This window comes from Vanessa atalanta, chromosome 18 (assembly GCF_905147765.1).
Source record: "Vanessa atalanta chromosome 18, ilVanAtal1.2, whole genome shotgun sequence".
NCBI classification, from domain to species: Eukaryota; Metazoa; Arthropoda; class Insecta; order Lepidoptera; family Nymphalidae; genus Vanessa; species Vanessa atalanta.
In genome coordinates, this window is record NC_061888.1 from 2,768,540 (window position 1) to 2,782,321 (window position 13,782).

Sequence of the window (13,782 nt, forward strand, 5' to 3'; positions counted from 1 at the left end):
AGTCACACTGCCTACTGTCAGTTTCCGTTGTCATTTGTCATTGTCAGTGTCATGTAGATTGTTGACTGAAAACAGAGTAGAACCTAGAGGAGGAAGTCTATCGATCGGTGCCGTCCGTTTTCGAATAAGAGAAAAATAAAAAAATACCGGGCTCATTTAAAAAAAAACTTAACTGTTGGAATATAATAACACAAAATTTGAAAACTACGGCAACGGTTTTCTTCTTAATTAAATACAAATTAAGTAAAGAATGAAAAGTGCTTATCTATTCGTGTTTTTGATTTGTTATGTGGCTTGTAACAGTGATAAGGAGGCAGAAATTGAAGACAAGAAGAAGAAAATAATTGAACAATTGACTAGTACACGACCGGTAATCAAAGAAGGGTACCAATTGGTAACCAGACATGTCGGTATCGACGTATATATGTATAGAAGTTATCGTACAGTTTCTGTGGTCTTTTATCCTGTTATAAACGATATTAGCGATGCGCTATTCACGTTCCAATCTGAAGAACTTCATTTGAATAATATAGGTTTGTATTAATGATATCAATATTTATTAAGATAGTTGCAGTATGCAGCTATAAATAGATGAAAGAGTGATTCCCCTGTTATAGCTATTGATTTTTTGTGTATTTTACGCAAGCACTGTATATTATTTCGCTTTTACGATAGTTTGACTATTCATAGACTTAATATGCATAAATAGAAATAGAGCATACCAATAAAACTAAATTTAATATATTAGTTTATCCCTCTTAGAATATTTGATATTTTTTATATTTTTTTTTGGTTTATTTGTTGATAAGATAAGATAATTACAAATATTTAAAATCACACAACCTTATCACATCTGAATTATAATTGCAACTTCATTCCAAATTGTTAAGAGTTGTTTATAAAATAATAATTTAAATTGACATACGCAAGCAGTGCTGTTCAGATGATATAATTCACTTGTACAGGTATCTCAATTGCAAACAGAAGAATCTCACCTCTGCTTGTCCTTGTAGTCTTATATATCGAAATAAGACAAGTTAATTTTGAATAGCATTCAAACAGAATAGTGCTAATTAATTCCTGGATGACATAAATGTTGACAAGCTCTGCCTTATCAGTTGGAAGCTCACACTCTAGTAAGCTAAAGAAGAAGCTAGTAAGCTAAGATCATAAAAATAAACTGGACTAAGAATCAGCTTTGGTGTGACCGAGACATGTCTTGCATGGAAGTCAGCTTACATGCAAAACATGTCTAGGTCTTAGGAGTCGCTAGTGTGTGTTTTGGAAAGCTTTGTGTGTATGTAACTTGGTGGTAGGGTTTTGTGTAAACCCTTTGTGCAAGCCTGGGTAGGTACCACCCACTCATCAGATATTCTACTGCCAAACAGCAGTACTCTGTTTTAATGTGTTCTGGTTTGAAGTATGAGAGAGATAGTGTAACTTGTGCCTGACAAGGGACATAACATCTTAGTTCACAAGGTTGGTGGCGCATTAGTGATTTAAGGAATGGTTAGTATTTCTTACAGTACCATTGTCTTTGGCCAGAATATAACAAACACCTAGATACTGAATATGCGAAATGAAACAACATTTACAATTTAATTGGCCATGTGAAGCCATCCAAAACACATTCCCAGATAGGATCTTGAAGGATTGCAATGCCAATATCCAGCTAGCTCAAGCAAACCTGGATATTGTTCATACTGGCAGGAGCCAAGGACCAAAATCTAGTGTCATTTGAAACAAAGAGCAAAAGAAATAACTCTGGTCCCTAGGTCAAATCTCTAATCCAAAAAGTTTCTATCACAGGACATTAACTAATGAATTTACTTGTAATTTGTTTACTATTATGTACTGATTGTTAACAATATTTACATTGCTGATATGGCATTATATATTTATATATATATTTACATTGGTTTTATAGTTATAAATATATTACGAGTATACAACAATGGGTCAAACAAAAAATGCATACAAAAAATAATCACCTGATGATAAGTAAGCCATCTTTGCTCACTAAAACTGCAAAAAAATTAATAACTATAAGATATTAATATATTAGCCTATTCCAATCTCAGGAGGAGAAAAGATAAATTAACAACATTTGGTATTTAATTGACGCGATATCATTGATCGAGATCTTGAATTATCTATGATATTCATTATGAATTTGCGAAATATTTACGTTTTCAGTATTGGCGATGTTATTATCGGAATTTTGGAAGTACGACTAAAGAGGTTTCAATTCGTTAAGTTGTGCAGTGTTGTATTATAAATAAAGATATATTCTATCAAGGCATTACATTGCGTTGAAAATCGAAAATCTATGGTTTGTTTATCTATACTCCTTCTTCGGTTGGAATAGCTTATAAAAATATATACTTGATACTATGCAACACATAGCATTTAACCACTTGTTAATTGAAAGATGTGTGGGTTAGTCTATTTTAGTACCGTTGCTAACATAGCTTTATTAAATAAATACAGATCCGAGGAATCTGTAGCTCCACGTATACTTTACAAACTCTATCAAGATAATAAATGGCAGGAAGTATACGTAATTCTTGTCAAACAGCATCCTACACGGCACTCGAGTGCACTTGGATATTACGTCAAAAAATATCAATGCTGTATTTATGTCGCTGATGTAATATTATAGGGCTTTATTTAAATTCTGTTATTTTATTTTACTGGCAATATTTCATAAATAATTACAATAAATTTAATGGAATTTCGCACCTGTATTGGCAACTGATAATAATAAATGATGAATTACCGTTTTTTTTTTTTATTTTCCGTGGACTCTTGAGATGCTTTTAAAAGCATTTATTATACTTCTAAAATGTTTATTACAAAAGATTAATCAATTGTATTTGCGTGGGCTCTGTTATAAGACAAACCGTTGCCAGACTTTGTCTGCCATGTATATGTTTACTAAAACTTCTCCGAAACGCGCTGCGTCTTCCGGTTTTTTGTACATTGGTCTACTAGTTTTTTTTTCAGTTATGGAACAAACATCATTGGTTAATATTGATATAGGCCATGTGACTTAAAGGTCGCTGAAACCGTTGGTGATAAAAGCCTTAACATAAAAATGCAATTATTTTTTTATTTTATTTTCAGGCTCATGTAGTCCTCGAGATGTAATAATACACCTTAAATATGGATCGTATCCTGCCGTTAATCCAGACGGATATGCCTTCCCAAAAAGTTTTATTGACTCGGATCGCAGGGAAAATATGTACACAGTGGAGTTGCTCTCTGACGGGAATAATATTACGTTTTCAATAAAAAATCCGAAACCTGGTATTTGGTATGCATTGGCCTACATCAAATGGGAGGATCCGAGAACGCAAAAAGTTGAACAAGAAGGTGAGCTAAAGATTACTGAATTTGTAGTAGGTTATAAGCTCATAGATTTAGAGTTAGCCAGACCCGCAGTTCATAAGATAATAACCGAGCGTCATATTTTATTTAACCTACGATGACGTCATTTCAGTCATACTTGAAAATCATTATAAATTAATTACAGCTTTTTATGAAAGTACGCGTTTAGATTGTGCATATCACACACTTCGGTTACACTTGGTCTATCGGCTTGTGGTATCTAGCTGATCTTGCCTACTTAAATCTATGGTACAGTTATTGTGCAATGAATATAAAAATAAAAATATTTAATGTATCAATAGAGTTATTTTTTAAAATGTATGTTAAAACTCGAAAGTTCGTAAATCTAAAGTTTGTTAACGTTTGTTTACCTTTATTCCTTGTTCGATTTCAATCGATCGATTGTAATAGGCTACATACAGTTAAACCTTTTTATATTATTCTCTTTCGCAAAGCATTGCTGATGCTCATTGGCGACGGTGACCACTTACCATTATGTCTCGGTTTCTCGTCTGGCTCGATAGCCTATCAAAAAAGTCTTAGACCATTTTGGATAAACAACCATACCAATATTGGTGAAACTGAGTGGGTGTTAATGACACGAGCATAATTATATGTGTGGAGGATGGCGTTCCATTACGAACTTGGCACGAATGTAATCCAACATGATTAATGATGATAATTGTACATGAAATTGTATTACTTGGTAGCAGAGATTTATGGAAGTCCATCTGGCTAAGTACCACTCACTCATTATATTTTCTACCCCCAAGCAGTAATACTTGATTCACCTTTCAAAATGGATAGTCGAATGAGCCAGTACAGCTACAGGCACACGGTAACGTAACGTAACGTAATCGTTACAGTAGCGATGTAGAGAATGGTTGAAGTTTCTTAGAGCAGAAAGTTCCTAATGCGATAGTTACAATTTACGATTAGATGGCTCGTTCAACTAATATAACCAAAATATAATTATGCTGGTTGAATAGAACAACCTTCGAAACATAAATCCATACAAATATTTATTGGTTTATCGGACATCACATTTCCAAAGTAACGATACTCAATGCCTAAAGTGGCCTCGTTGAATAGATGATCGTGATTGTTGCAACTTCCGTCCCACTTCCAGTAGGTATGCGTTATTCTATTATGCCAGATCGTTGCTTGATATAAATTTCGATAAAGTAATTTAACAGTTCCCGTTTGGATGTTAATCGCGCCGATTTTTGGGAAAGTATTTAGTCGGACTGCGATTTGGTATATACTATCAAATTCGTTCTCTTTTTTATGATAAAAATCTACTGTTCTCATGTAAAAAGGAAACATTTCATATCTCAAACTAACTATCTATAAAGTTTTGAGGATTATAATCGATGTTGCGAATCATTTTCAGACATGTCACGATTGTATTCTGCGATTAGTTTTCGAGTTTGTTGGTACAAAATAGCTTTACAGAATATACTTTTACTAAAACTTTGTAGTCCATGTAACCATTTGTATACCATAAACGTCAATCAATAGGTTTATTTTACATACCTAATATGACATTGTAACATTTGGAAATTGTTCTGTGTTTAAAAAATCTAAGCTGATGTAAGGAGGGCTTTACCATATGGCTTGTAGTATTGGCCATTGCGCTGCGATTCATTGGGCCTAATTTGTTTATGTCTAGTGCCGTAATTACATTAGTCCAGTCACCCCTCACCGTTACAACACTACGTTATTGCTTTGCGGATGAGCAGATAATCTGGCGAGTGGATTGCCGAATTGTATACATTCATAGTGTGTACATTGTTATAGTATTAACATTGAAATAAAAAATATATAAACTTTTTATTTGAAAATGTTACCGTCATGCTTGTGAAACCTTAACAATGAAGAATAGTTATAGAATACTAAAATTTAAATATTGAAAAAAGTACAGACTTTCGCTGATAAAATATATTTTTATTATTATTATAATAATATATAGCAACATTGTATATATGTATTTGTGAGAGAGGAGGGAGCATCATGCGAGTCTGTCTCAACCCAAGGCGTGCCAGTAGATTTTTCACATGTATTATATTGTTACTTTTCGTTTTTCAGGCTTAGTTGCTGACTGCCATACGATTTTATACACCGACCTGCAGTTGAAATCTGATGACACTTCTCTCTACATGAACTGTTACAAACCTTTGTCTTTAGAATACAACACTTTACCAACGCTATTCAAATGCAAATCTGAAGACAATTTGAAACCAATAAAACTCGACTTAAACATCGCAACGACTACAGTTCCAAACAGTAAAATAACAGTGAGAGTTCAATCTGAATCTTCTCCCACAGAGGACAATTTTATATTGTACTGCGTATTCGATCCGAGTGTTAATAATAACCAGGTAGTAACATTCCACGCCTTCCCAAACGCTGTACATTTCATAAATCTAGACATAATTGAAGGGAACACATCCAATATAACTGACTGTGATTCATACGCCATGAGCGATATCGACGAAACTGATAATCAAACTCTAGTGAGCCTAATGCGAGACGATAAAGACAGATTTTTCGCATTCGACTACGGATTACCAACAACAGATTTACAAGACGTAACCAGCTTAGTGAATTTGTCGTCGAATGAAATCAGATCTATGAGATTTGAAATAAACCAATTTATAGATATTGGTGGAAGTTTGACGATCGAAACGAGTCTTCTAATGAGCTTGAAATATTACATGGGGTATAAACGAGAGCTCAAGAAAGGAGCGCTGTTAGCGTTCACGGAAGAAAACCAGTTCTTTAAGGTAGTCGTCTGTTTGGACATCAGTCACGCGAGTGTGCCGTTAGAATCAGGCCATTGTAAATTTAATGATCGTATTAAACCTGCACTGTTTGTCTTAAACAGCACTGATTCGGATTCTATTTACGACAAAGTAATAATTCCATTCCCGGAAGGAGCAGTATGGTACGTGACGTTCCGGTTGTTCTGTGACAGTGTTGTCTGCCCTTGCCGAACATCGCACAATGGTACGAGATATTACGTGGACACCACTGAGAACTCTGGCGAAATCGACACTACCACATTTTCTAATGTAACGAGGGAAGGTGAGACAGAATGTAACGCAACTGTTGTACTGTCAATCTCTTCGAACTCTTGCGTGAACGGTAGATGCAGTAACCACGGCAATTGCGGAATAAATACATTTAGTGGACTTGTTATGTCGTTCTGCTCCTGTTCTTCGGGATATGGTGGTAAGTTTAACATATACGTTCATTTTTTGACAAGTTCAAAATATATATCATAAATAATTGAATAATTATTATAGCTTGAATAAGCTTAAACAATGATATCGAGTCAATCCAATGTCTATTTTGTTTATTTGGCTTTTGTCTTCTTGTGGATGGAGTAGACTTAATGTATCCACATGACAAAATGTTAGCATTGTAACCTTATTCAAACTGGCTGTTCGTATTTATTTTCATGTGCTACTTATAGTGTTTAATTTTAATTCGAATTTTATCAATTTTCAGGTTGGGACTGTTCAGATGAATCAAGGGTCGACAGTCACTTCTACATGATGCTCGCTGTTCTTCTCCTAACGTTGAGCAACCTTCTCTTTCTGTTCTCCATTTACGTTGCGATAATTCGCTTCTATTTCGTCGAGGCTGTCATGTACATGTTTACGATGCTGTTCTCCACCTTCTACCACGCCTGCGACGCCCCCGCCCAAATCGCCTACTGTATCATGAGAGGTAATATGCTTCAATTCGGCGACTTCTACTGTGGACTAATGTCGTTCTGGGTTACACTTCTAGCTATGAGCATTATCAGCTTAAAACTACGATCCTTCCTTCAGATAATTGGTGCGATAATAATAGCTCTATTGACGACGTGGAATATGCATTCGATCGTTGCCTTCCTCATACCGGTCGCTTGCGGCGCGATTATATTACTCGTAAGTTGGTATCTGGATTATAAAAAGACGAAACAAGTTAAGTACCCGCGTTCGTATTATACAACATACATGCCTTTGGGTATCGCTTTGGTGTCTGTCGGTCTGATTTGTTACGCGTTTTTACAAACCGAACAGAATTATAAAATTGTTCATTCGATGTGGCACATGATTATTGCCATAAGCGTCGTATTCCTACTGCCTGATGTTAAAAGACACAACGTTAATCCGTTTCTACCGAACAGGGATTTGTACTCGTCGCCATTTTGGAAAGTTTTAAATAGACGAGAAGAACCTTAAAAAATTACTGCTTAAGGATATTGATCGAAGCTAAAATGTTTCGTGGTCTCTTGATTATGATGCGGTATTTTCGCAGTTCGATTAAATTTAACTATTGACTTTATCAATTATTAACGATAGCCAACTTTTGGCAGAGTAGGTGCAATCTTTGTTAGTTTGTAAGAAATAAGTGTCTAATCTATGTGAAGATATAATTAGTCCATAAAAAAATACCAAAAAAAAAACTATATTTTTCTGTGTTTACACAAATTTAATCGATTTAGAACTAAAATTTCACATGACAATATAATATACTCGTAGGGTATTTAAAACTAAAAATAAATATCTTTAAAGACATAACTAATACTCTTTTAAGAAAATACTTCGTAAAATGTTCCTCGGTTTCTCTCAGTGTTGTTATTTAAATAATTTCAATTTTATGACTAGATAATATAATTGTTGTATCATTTAAAATAATGCCGTAGTTACACATTCTGCTGCAGAATATAACATCGTTTTACAATAATAATTAAACTATTAAATTTAAATGTAAGACTATTAATGTTTTTTCAAATATTTAAATTATAAAGTAATTTACTACATGTTGAAAAGTAATTTTATTATTATATATATATTGCTTTTAAATAACAAGATTTATATCATTTATTGTAATTTTTATAATACTCAACATTCCATTATTTGCTATTATTTAGAATTTAAACCCTAGCAACACTGGCACGATTTAGATTTTCCAAGTAAACTTTATAATTTAAAAAAAGTTATTTTTTACTATCATCACACGATATTCATTGAAGTATCAAAAATACGTAATACGATCGCATTGATCTTTTTAGATTAAAGACAACTGTCACAATATTTTTACTTAGGTTAGGATTTAGTTCTTCCCAAATTTTAAGTGTAACACACTGCACTGTTCTTATTTTAAAATTCAATTGCATAAATTACGTCAGTTCACAAAGAGTTTTTGCATTTTTTTTATATTGTCTATGGCTCTATGCTTAAAAAACGAAGCTACACAAATAAATATTTTACTACAGATTATGTTTTGGCTGGGCTATTTTTGACAGATTCTTCTTGTGAATGATTTTGGACTTGTGAGTCATCTAGTCACTCGTTTAATTTCCTTTATCGAACCTGACACTTGAGCCTAAACAATTTACGTAACTCAGGGGATGATTTGTCTGAAATTTGAATGGTTCTCTTGTGACATGTCAAACATGAAACAAAATTTTGTACTTTGTTCAAAACCAACAGTAATTCCATCCGCACTGATTTTGCTTAAACACACGAGTACGAACTCTCGACAGTATCCGCCGGTTAGGCTAACACCGCCAATGCTGAAACTATTATAACATAAAACGCATAAATAGATTTAGTCATACTTCTCGATTTCGAACTCACAATCGGTCTCACGTCTTATAAACGTATTACTAATGCTCAAAAGTACTCTGAACAACTTAGCTAGGCAATTATTTTTTCAGACAGTTTATTTTAATCAGAATTTAAGCATTTTTTAAAAGTCTATATTTTTTCAATAAAAGGAGGACATCATTCTTTATAGTCTATACAATAAAAATATTTAAATTGGTCGCTATCAAAGATTTAAGTATATAATAAATATTTTAACCCTTAAACGCAATATTTCTGGTTGCCGAATGTATAGATGTTATAAAAAATACGTGAATATCATTGTATTTTTATAAGTCCTTGATAATATGCGATAAAGTCAAAAAATTCTATTCTTAATACTCTCTGTGCCTTATATCGTCCACTTTCAATTCTATAAAGTACAATAGATTTACGCGCAATCAAATAGATAGAATTTATTTATATTTTATTAATTAATGAGAAATTAAATTTGAGTTAATTGCTTATAAAATTAAAATCCTTTGTTTTGTTTACCTTTGTACGTAGTTTTAATTTAGGAAATTAGTTCTAAAATTATATATGTGAGTTATGACAGTTTAGTTCGAATGTAATGAATATGTTTTTAAGTTTAATTTTTAATTGTGTTGATATAATGTTGTTGCCAATCTGTTACACTAAAATGGCAACACATAAAGTCAGTTTAGGCACTTAGCCGCCGAGGGTTAATGAGCCAAATTTGATTAATTTGTTGAATTTTTTTTAATACATACACGCATTCTATCGCTTTATCTGAAGTAATAAATAATAATCATTAATAGTCTTTGATAGTCTGTCTTGATTTACAATTTAACATGCTTTAAATAATTATATTTATATTTGATTATCTATGATACTAGATAATTTTTCCTACGACCTACCAAAGCAAATGTACAAGATATCATTCCTAACATATATTTTTTTAAATAACATTACATACATTTAATTAAGTACATATATAAAATATGTAATTTATTCAATTACGTTTCCTTTCTTATAACAAGATTTAATGTCTGATACGAGTGAGACAGCCAAATTGTTATGGTGTATATTTAATAAAGAAAAACTAACCATAATTTTTCAGTCTGTTTGCACTGTGCTACTTATAAAATGTACCAAATACCTACTCACATTTTTTGCTCAGTATTTTATGATCTCGCAAAAGTGAATTTATTTATATCGCTTAATATTGCTCAGGTAATTTTATCAGTACACAGATTTTTCTTAATGTATAATTCTTTTAAATAAAATATAACAATAAAACAGTTTTAATGAATGTTAATAAATTTTATGTGTTAATTGCCATTAATATTAGAATTTAGTTCATATAATTTTGAAAGGTAGTGCCATACAATCTTGGAATATATTTTTAACATTAGTATTGCACTGTTTAGACTGTAACGCCATATTTTCAATATTTCATGGAGGATATATTGGGACCAGAAAATGGTTTATATACTTTGCTTTGTTTTTAAGACGAATGCATAACTGTATATAGAAATTTCTGGGATAGCGTCTATGTATCACTGTTTATATATGGTGTTTTTAATTATTATCTGTTATATCTGTTCTTACATTAACTGCATTCTTTAAAATTTATATTGTTATTAAATATAAATAATTGCATTTTTAATTGATGAATGACAAAGTAATTCCTATATAATCTGTCATTTTTTTTAAAAGTAATTAAATATTTATATATGAAATATAAATATTTAATTACTTTTTATATTTAGTGCTTAATGATTTGAAATATTGTAATAGCATTTGGAACAAATGCCGGAAGTATACTACTGGTAGGTGGATAATTCATGATTGTGATTTTTTAATGTTTCAGAAACAAATGTAGCGTTGTCCTAAATGTGTTGCTATATTTAATAATGTTATGTTGCCATATGTGATAGATTTATATTTCAATTGTATAATGTTGAAAATAAAAAATGGGTTCTTAGAATACCAACTTTATTAGTTTTTGTGAAATATCCCTTTCCAATCGTTTAATAAAAAAATGTCTACCTGCTCTGCTGTTTTATTTTTTTAAAGGTAACTCAAACAAATACGACTGATTTTTTTATTAAGTAAATCAATTTTTATTAAAACCTACTGATGAAATTTTGATACATTAATAATGAATAGATTTTTTTGAAATTCAAATTTTCTTTTTCGTACACCAATAAACACATACATAAGTCACATTCAAGTAAGATGAGTAAAACAGAGATCTCTTCCAGGCAACCTTAAGGTAGAGGAAAGAAACAAGAGATAAAAAGAGGTATGTGCATAACTTTTTATTTATTCATATTAATAAATAAAATAAAATAATAAATATAATTCTTATTATTTTAACATAATAAGATTAACTTTATTATCATTTCTAATAAGGGATATAACGAGGCATATGTATATAACACACAACATAAAATAAAAATTAGACTTAAATCATAGTATTTATGTAAATATCCCAATAGTGGGATATTTATTTAAGATTTAAATAATGAAAATTTTTACCTTACTATAAACTATTTATTACAATAAATAATTATCACATTTAATAACACCAGTAATAAATCCATACAATAAGCTATACAATATAATAAGTTAATTTACATATGAATAAGATATATATTTAGACTATTGTTTCTTACAAAAGTCTTTGGTTGTCTACATACGTTTTGAGTGGCTAACTTGCAAAAGAAATATGTATTCTTTTATTCTCACTTTATATACAATGTGGATGCAAATTGTCATGAGAATAGAAAAGAGTAGTTATCACGCAAATTTGTAATGAGTAAACCACCTGACTTTCGATTTTATAACATTGCTTAGGATGTTAAGTTTAGTTATTTCGAATAGATAATATATTTCTTAGTGTCAATGTACAAACATAAGGTATTTTTATCAGTAGCAAGTAGGGCTTTGAGCAAACCTGCCTGGGTAAGTACAACCCACTCATTCTATGAGCGAACAGTGGTACTTAGTATCGTTCTGCTCCAGTCTAGTGAGTAAGCCAGTCTAACCACAGACACAAGGGACATAACATCTCAGTTCCTAAGGTTGGTGGTGAATTAGCAATGTATGGAATGATTAATATTTTACACAGCACCATTGTCTATGGACAGTGGTGACTACCAACTATCAGCTTTTTGCTTGTCTACCTATCTTCATCACAAAAAATGCCTCATTTGCCTGTCTACAATCATAATATTAAAAAAAAAACACATATAATATTTATATGATAAACTTTAATAAGTGGAATGTCCACTAGTATAAAAATAGCAAATATAGGTTTAATTTAATTTTTGTCACATCTTTTAGAGAATATATTATGATTTTATAATTATTCAAAGACTTTTAGTCTTCTATCTAGTTTTGGCTTAAGCCATAATATAATCATTAATTTATCTATAACTATAAATGTAGTTTAGGAGGTTGAATAATTAGAGATTAGTATCTATTCCAAACTTCTTTTGACTATCAAATGATGAATGATGCATAAGTGACAAATCAGAGTTTAGCCAAGAACTAGCTAAACATTGTTAAGTAAGGCCATAAGTAAATCACATCACAATGTTTTCTTTTAATTAAAATCCTCTCATTCCACCAGCCCCATACATTATTTCCTTTTCAAACTGTTCTGCTTTCAAAGTACCATCTATACTTACACAGTTCTCGTTGAACACACTGTAAGCTGAAACTTCACCTTTCTTTTTAGGCCTCGTCCTAGTATTGAGACATATACCAATTAAAATAGATATAACAAAGAATACTGCACCAAATTGCAGTGTAAGAAAGAATATGTACAAGGTGACCCAGATTAAGCCATAAATAGACCATTTTACTGTAAAATATTTCCATGATTCCTGTTTTTCATCTATAATTGATCCATTTTCACTTAGTTCTGATGCATCCACCGACTCCTCCATTATAAGGCTTTGTGAGACAGGTTCTTGGTGTTCATTTTCTAACTGGAATTGTTAAAAAGTTAAAAAATTTGATTAGTCATATCAATGAAAATAGTAGATCAAAATTAAAAAACTAATAAGAGATTAAAAGTGAACATACTAATAAAACCTCTTCCTCGTTTCGTTGGTCATTTTTATCCATATTTCTAAATGTTTCAGGAATGAGAAAGTTTACGATCTTTCTTTTGGAATTTTCTAGTTTTTCTTTTGCGCTATCAATTAATTCTCTTCTTCTGCGAATGGCACGATACTCTTTTAGTTTTGACTCCATATGGATAAGTGATTACGATTATCTATAAATGATAGTAAATTTTTTTAACTAGTTGAGATTGTAAATGTAATTCTAAAATCTAATTAGCACTGGTTAAATTATATTTTGCAGACATATTATTTATTAATTATATTTCTCTATATCTCAAATTCTATGTGAATTTGGAATCCGAGTTGGTATTTCTGAAGTAATTCGTTGTTTATGACGTGTAGAAATAAATCATACAAATTACACTATAATTTTCTGAAAATAATACTTTCAGATTCAACTCAGTATTTTTTATTTTGACAGTTATGCGTGTACTGGTGTATGTCAAAGAGTATATAAAGTAGTGTATGTTGACGTTGAAATTATCAACAATTCCAAAATTATAAAATATGTATTAATAATCTGTGTAGTTAAATGCCCTAGCAATATTATGGTTTAAAATAATTATTTAAAAAAATATAAAAATTATTAACATTAGTTAAAAGGATTGATGACGATTTTATGGGTACAATATTATTAAAATTAAGAGATT

The 13,782-nt window shown here is 31.2% G+C and overlaps 2 protein-coding genes across 2 annotated transcripts; one reads left to right on the forward strand and one right to left on the reverse strand.

The window, feature by feature from the left end:
- The first annotated feature begins 96 nt into the window (after positions 1 to 96).
- On the forward strand, positions 97 to 8,163 carry LOC125070807 (post-GPI attachment to proteins factor 6). Its single transcript, XM_047680787.1, has 4 exons — positions 97 to 533; positions 3,127 to 3,375; positions 5,479 to 6,624; positions 6,904 to 8,163. The coding sequence occupies exons 1-4, from the start codon at positions 251 to 253 to the stop codon at positions 7,623 to 7,625; spliced, it is 2,400 nt and encodes a 799-aa protein (XP_047536743.1). The 5' UTR covers positions 97 to 250; the 3' UTR covers positions 7,626 to 8,163.
- Positions 8,164 to 11,538: 3,375 nt separating this feature from the next.
- On the reverse strand, positions 11,539 to 13,564 carry LOC125070851 (SAYSvFN domain-containing protein 1). Its single transcript, XM_047680842.1, has 2 exons — positions 13,092 to 13,564; positions 11,539 to 12,994 (listed from the first exon to the last, which is right to left on the reverse strand). Exons 1-2 carry the CDS (start codon positions 13,260 to 13,262, stop codon positions 12,611 to 12,613), a joined length of 555 nt encoding a protein of 184 aa, XP_047536798.1. The 5' UTR covers positions 13,263 to 13,564; the 3' UTR covers positions 11,539 to 12,610.
- Between the last annotated feature and the right edge of the window lie 218 nt (positions 13,565 to 13,782).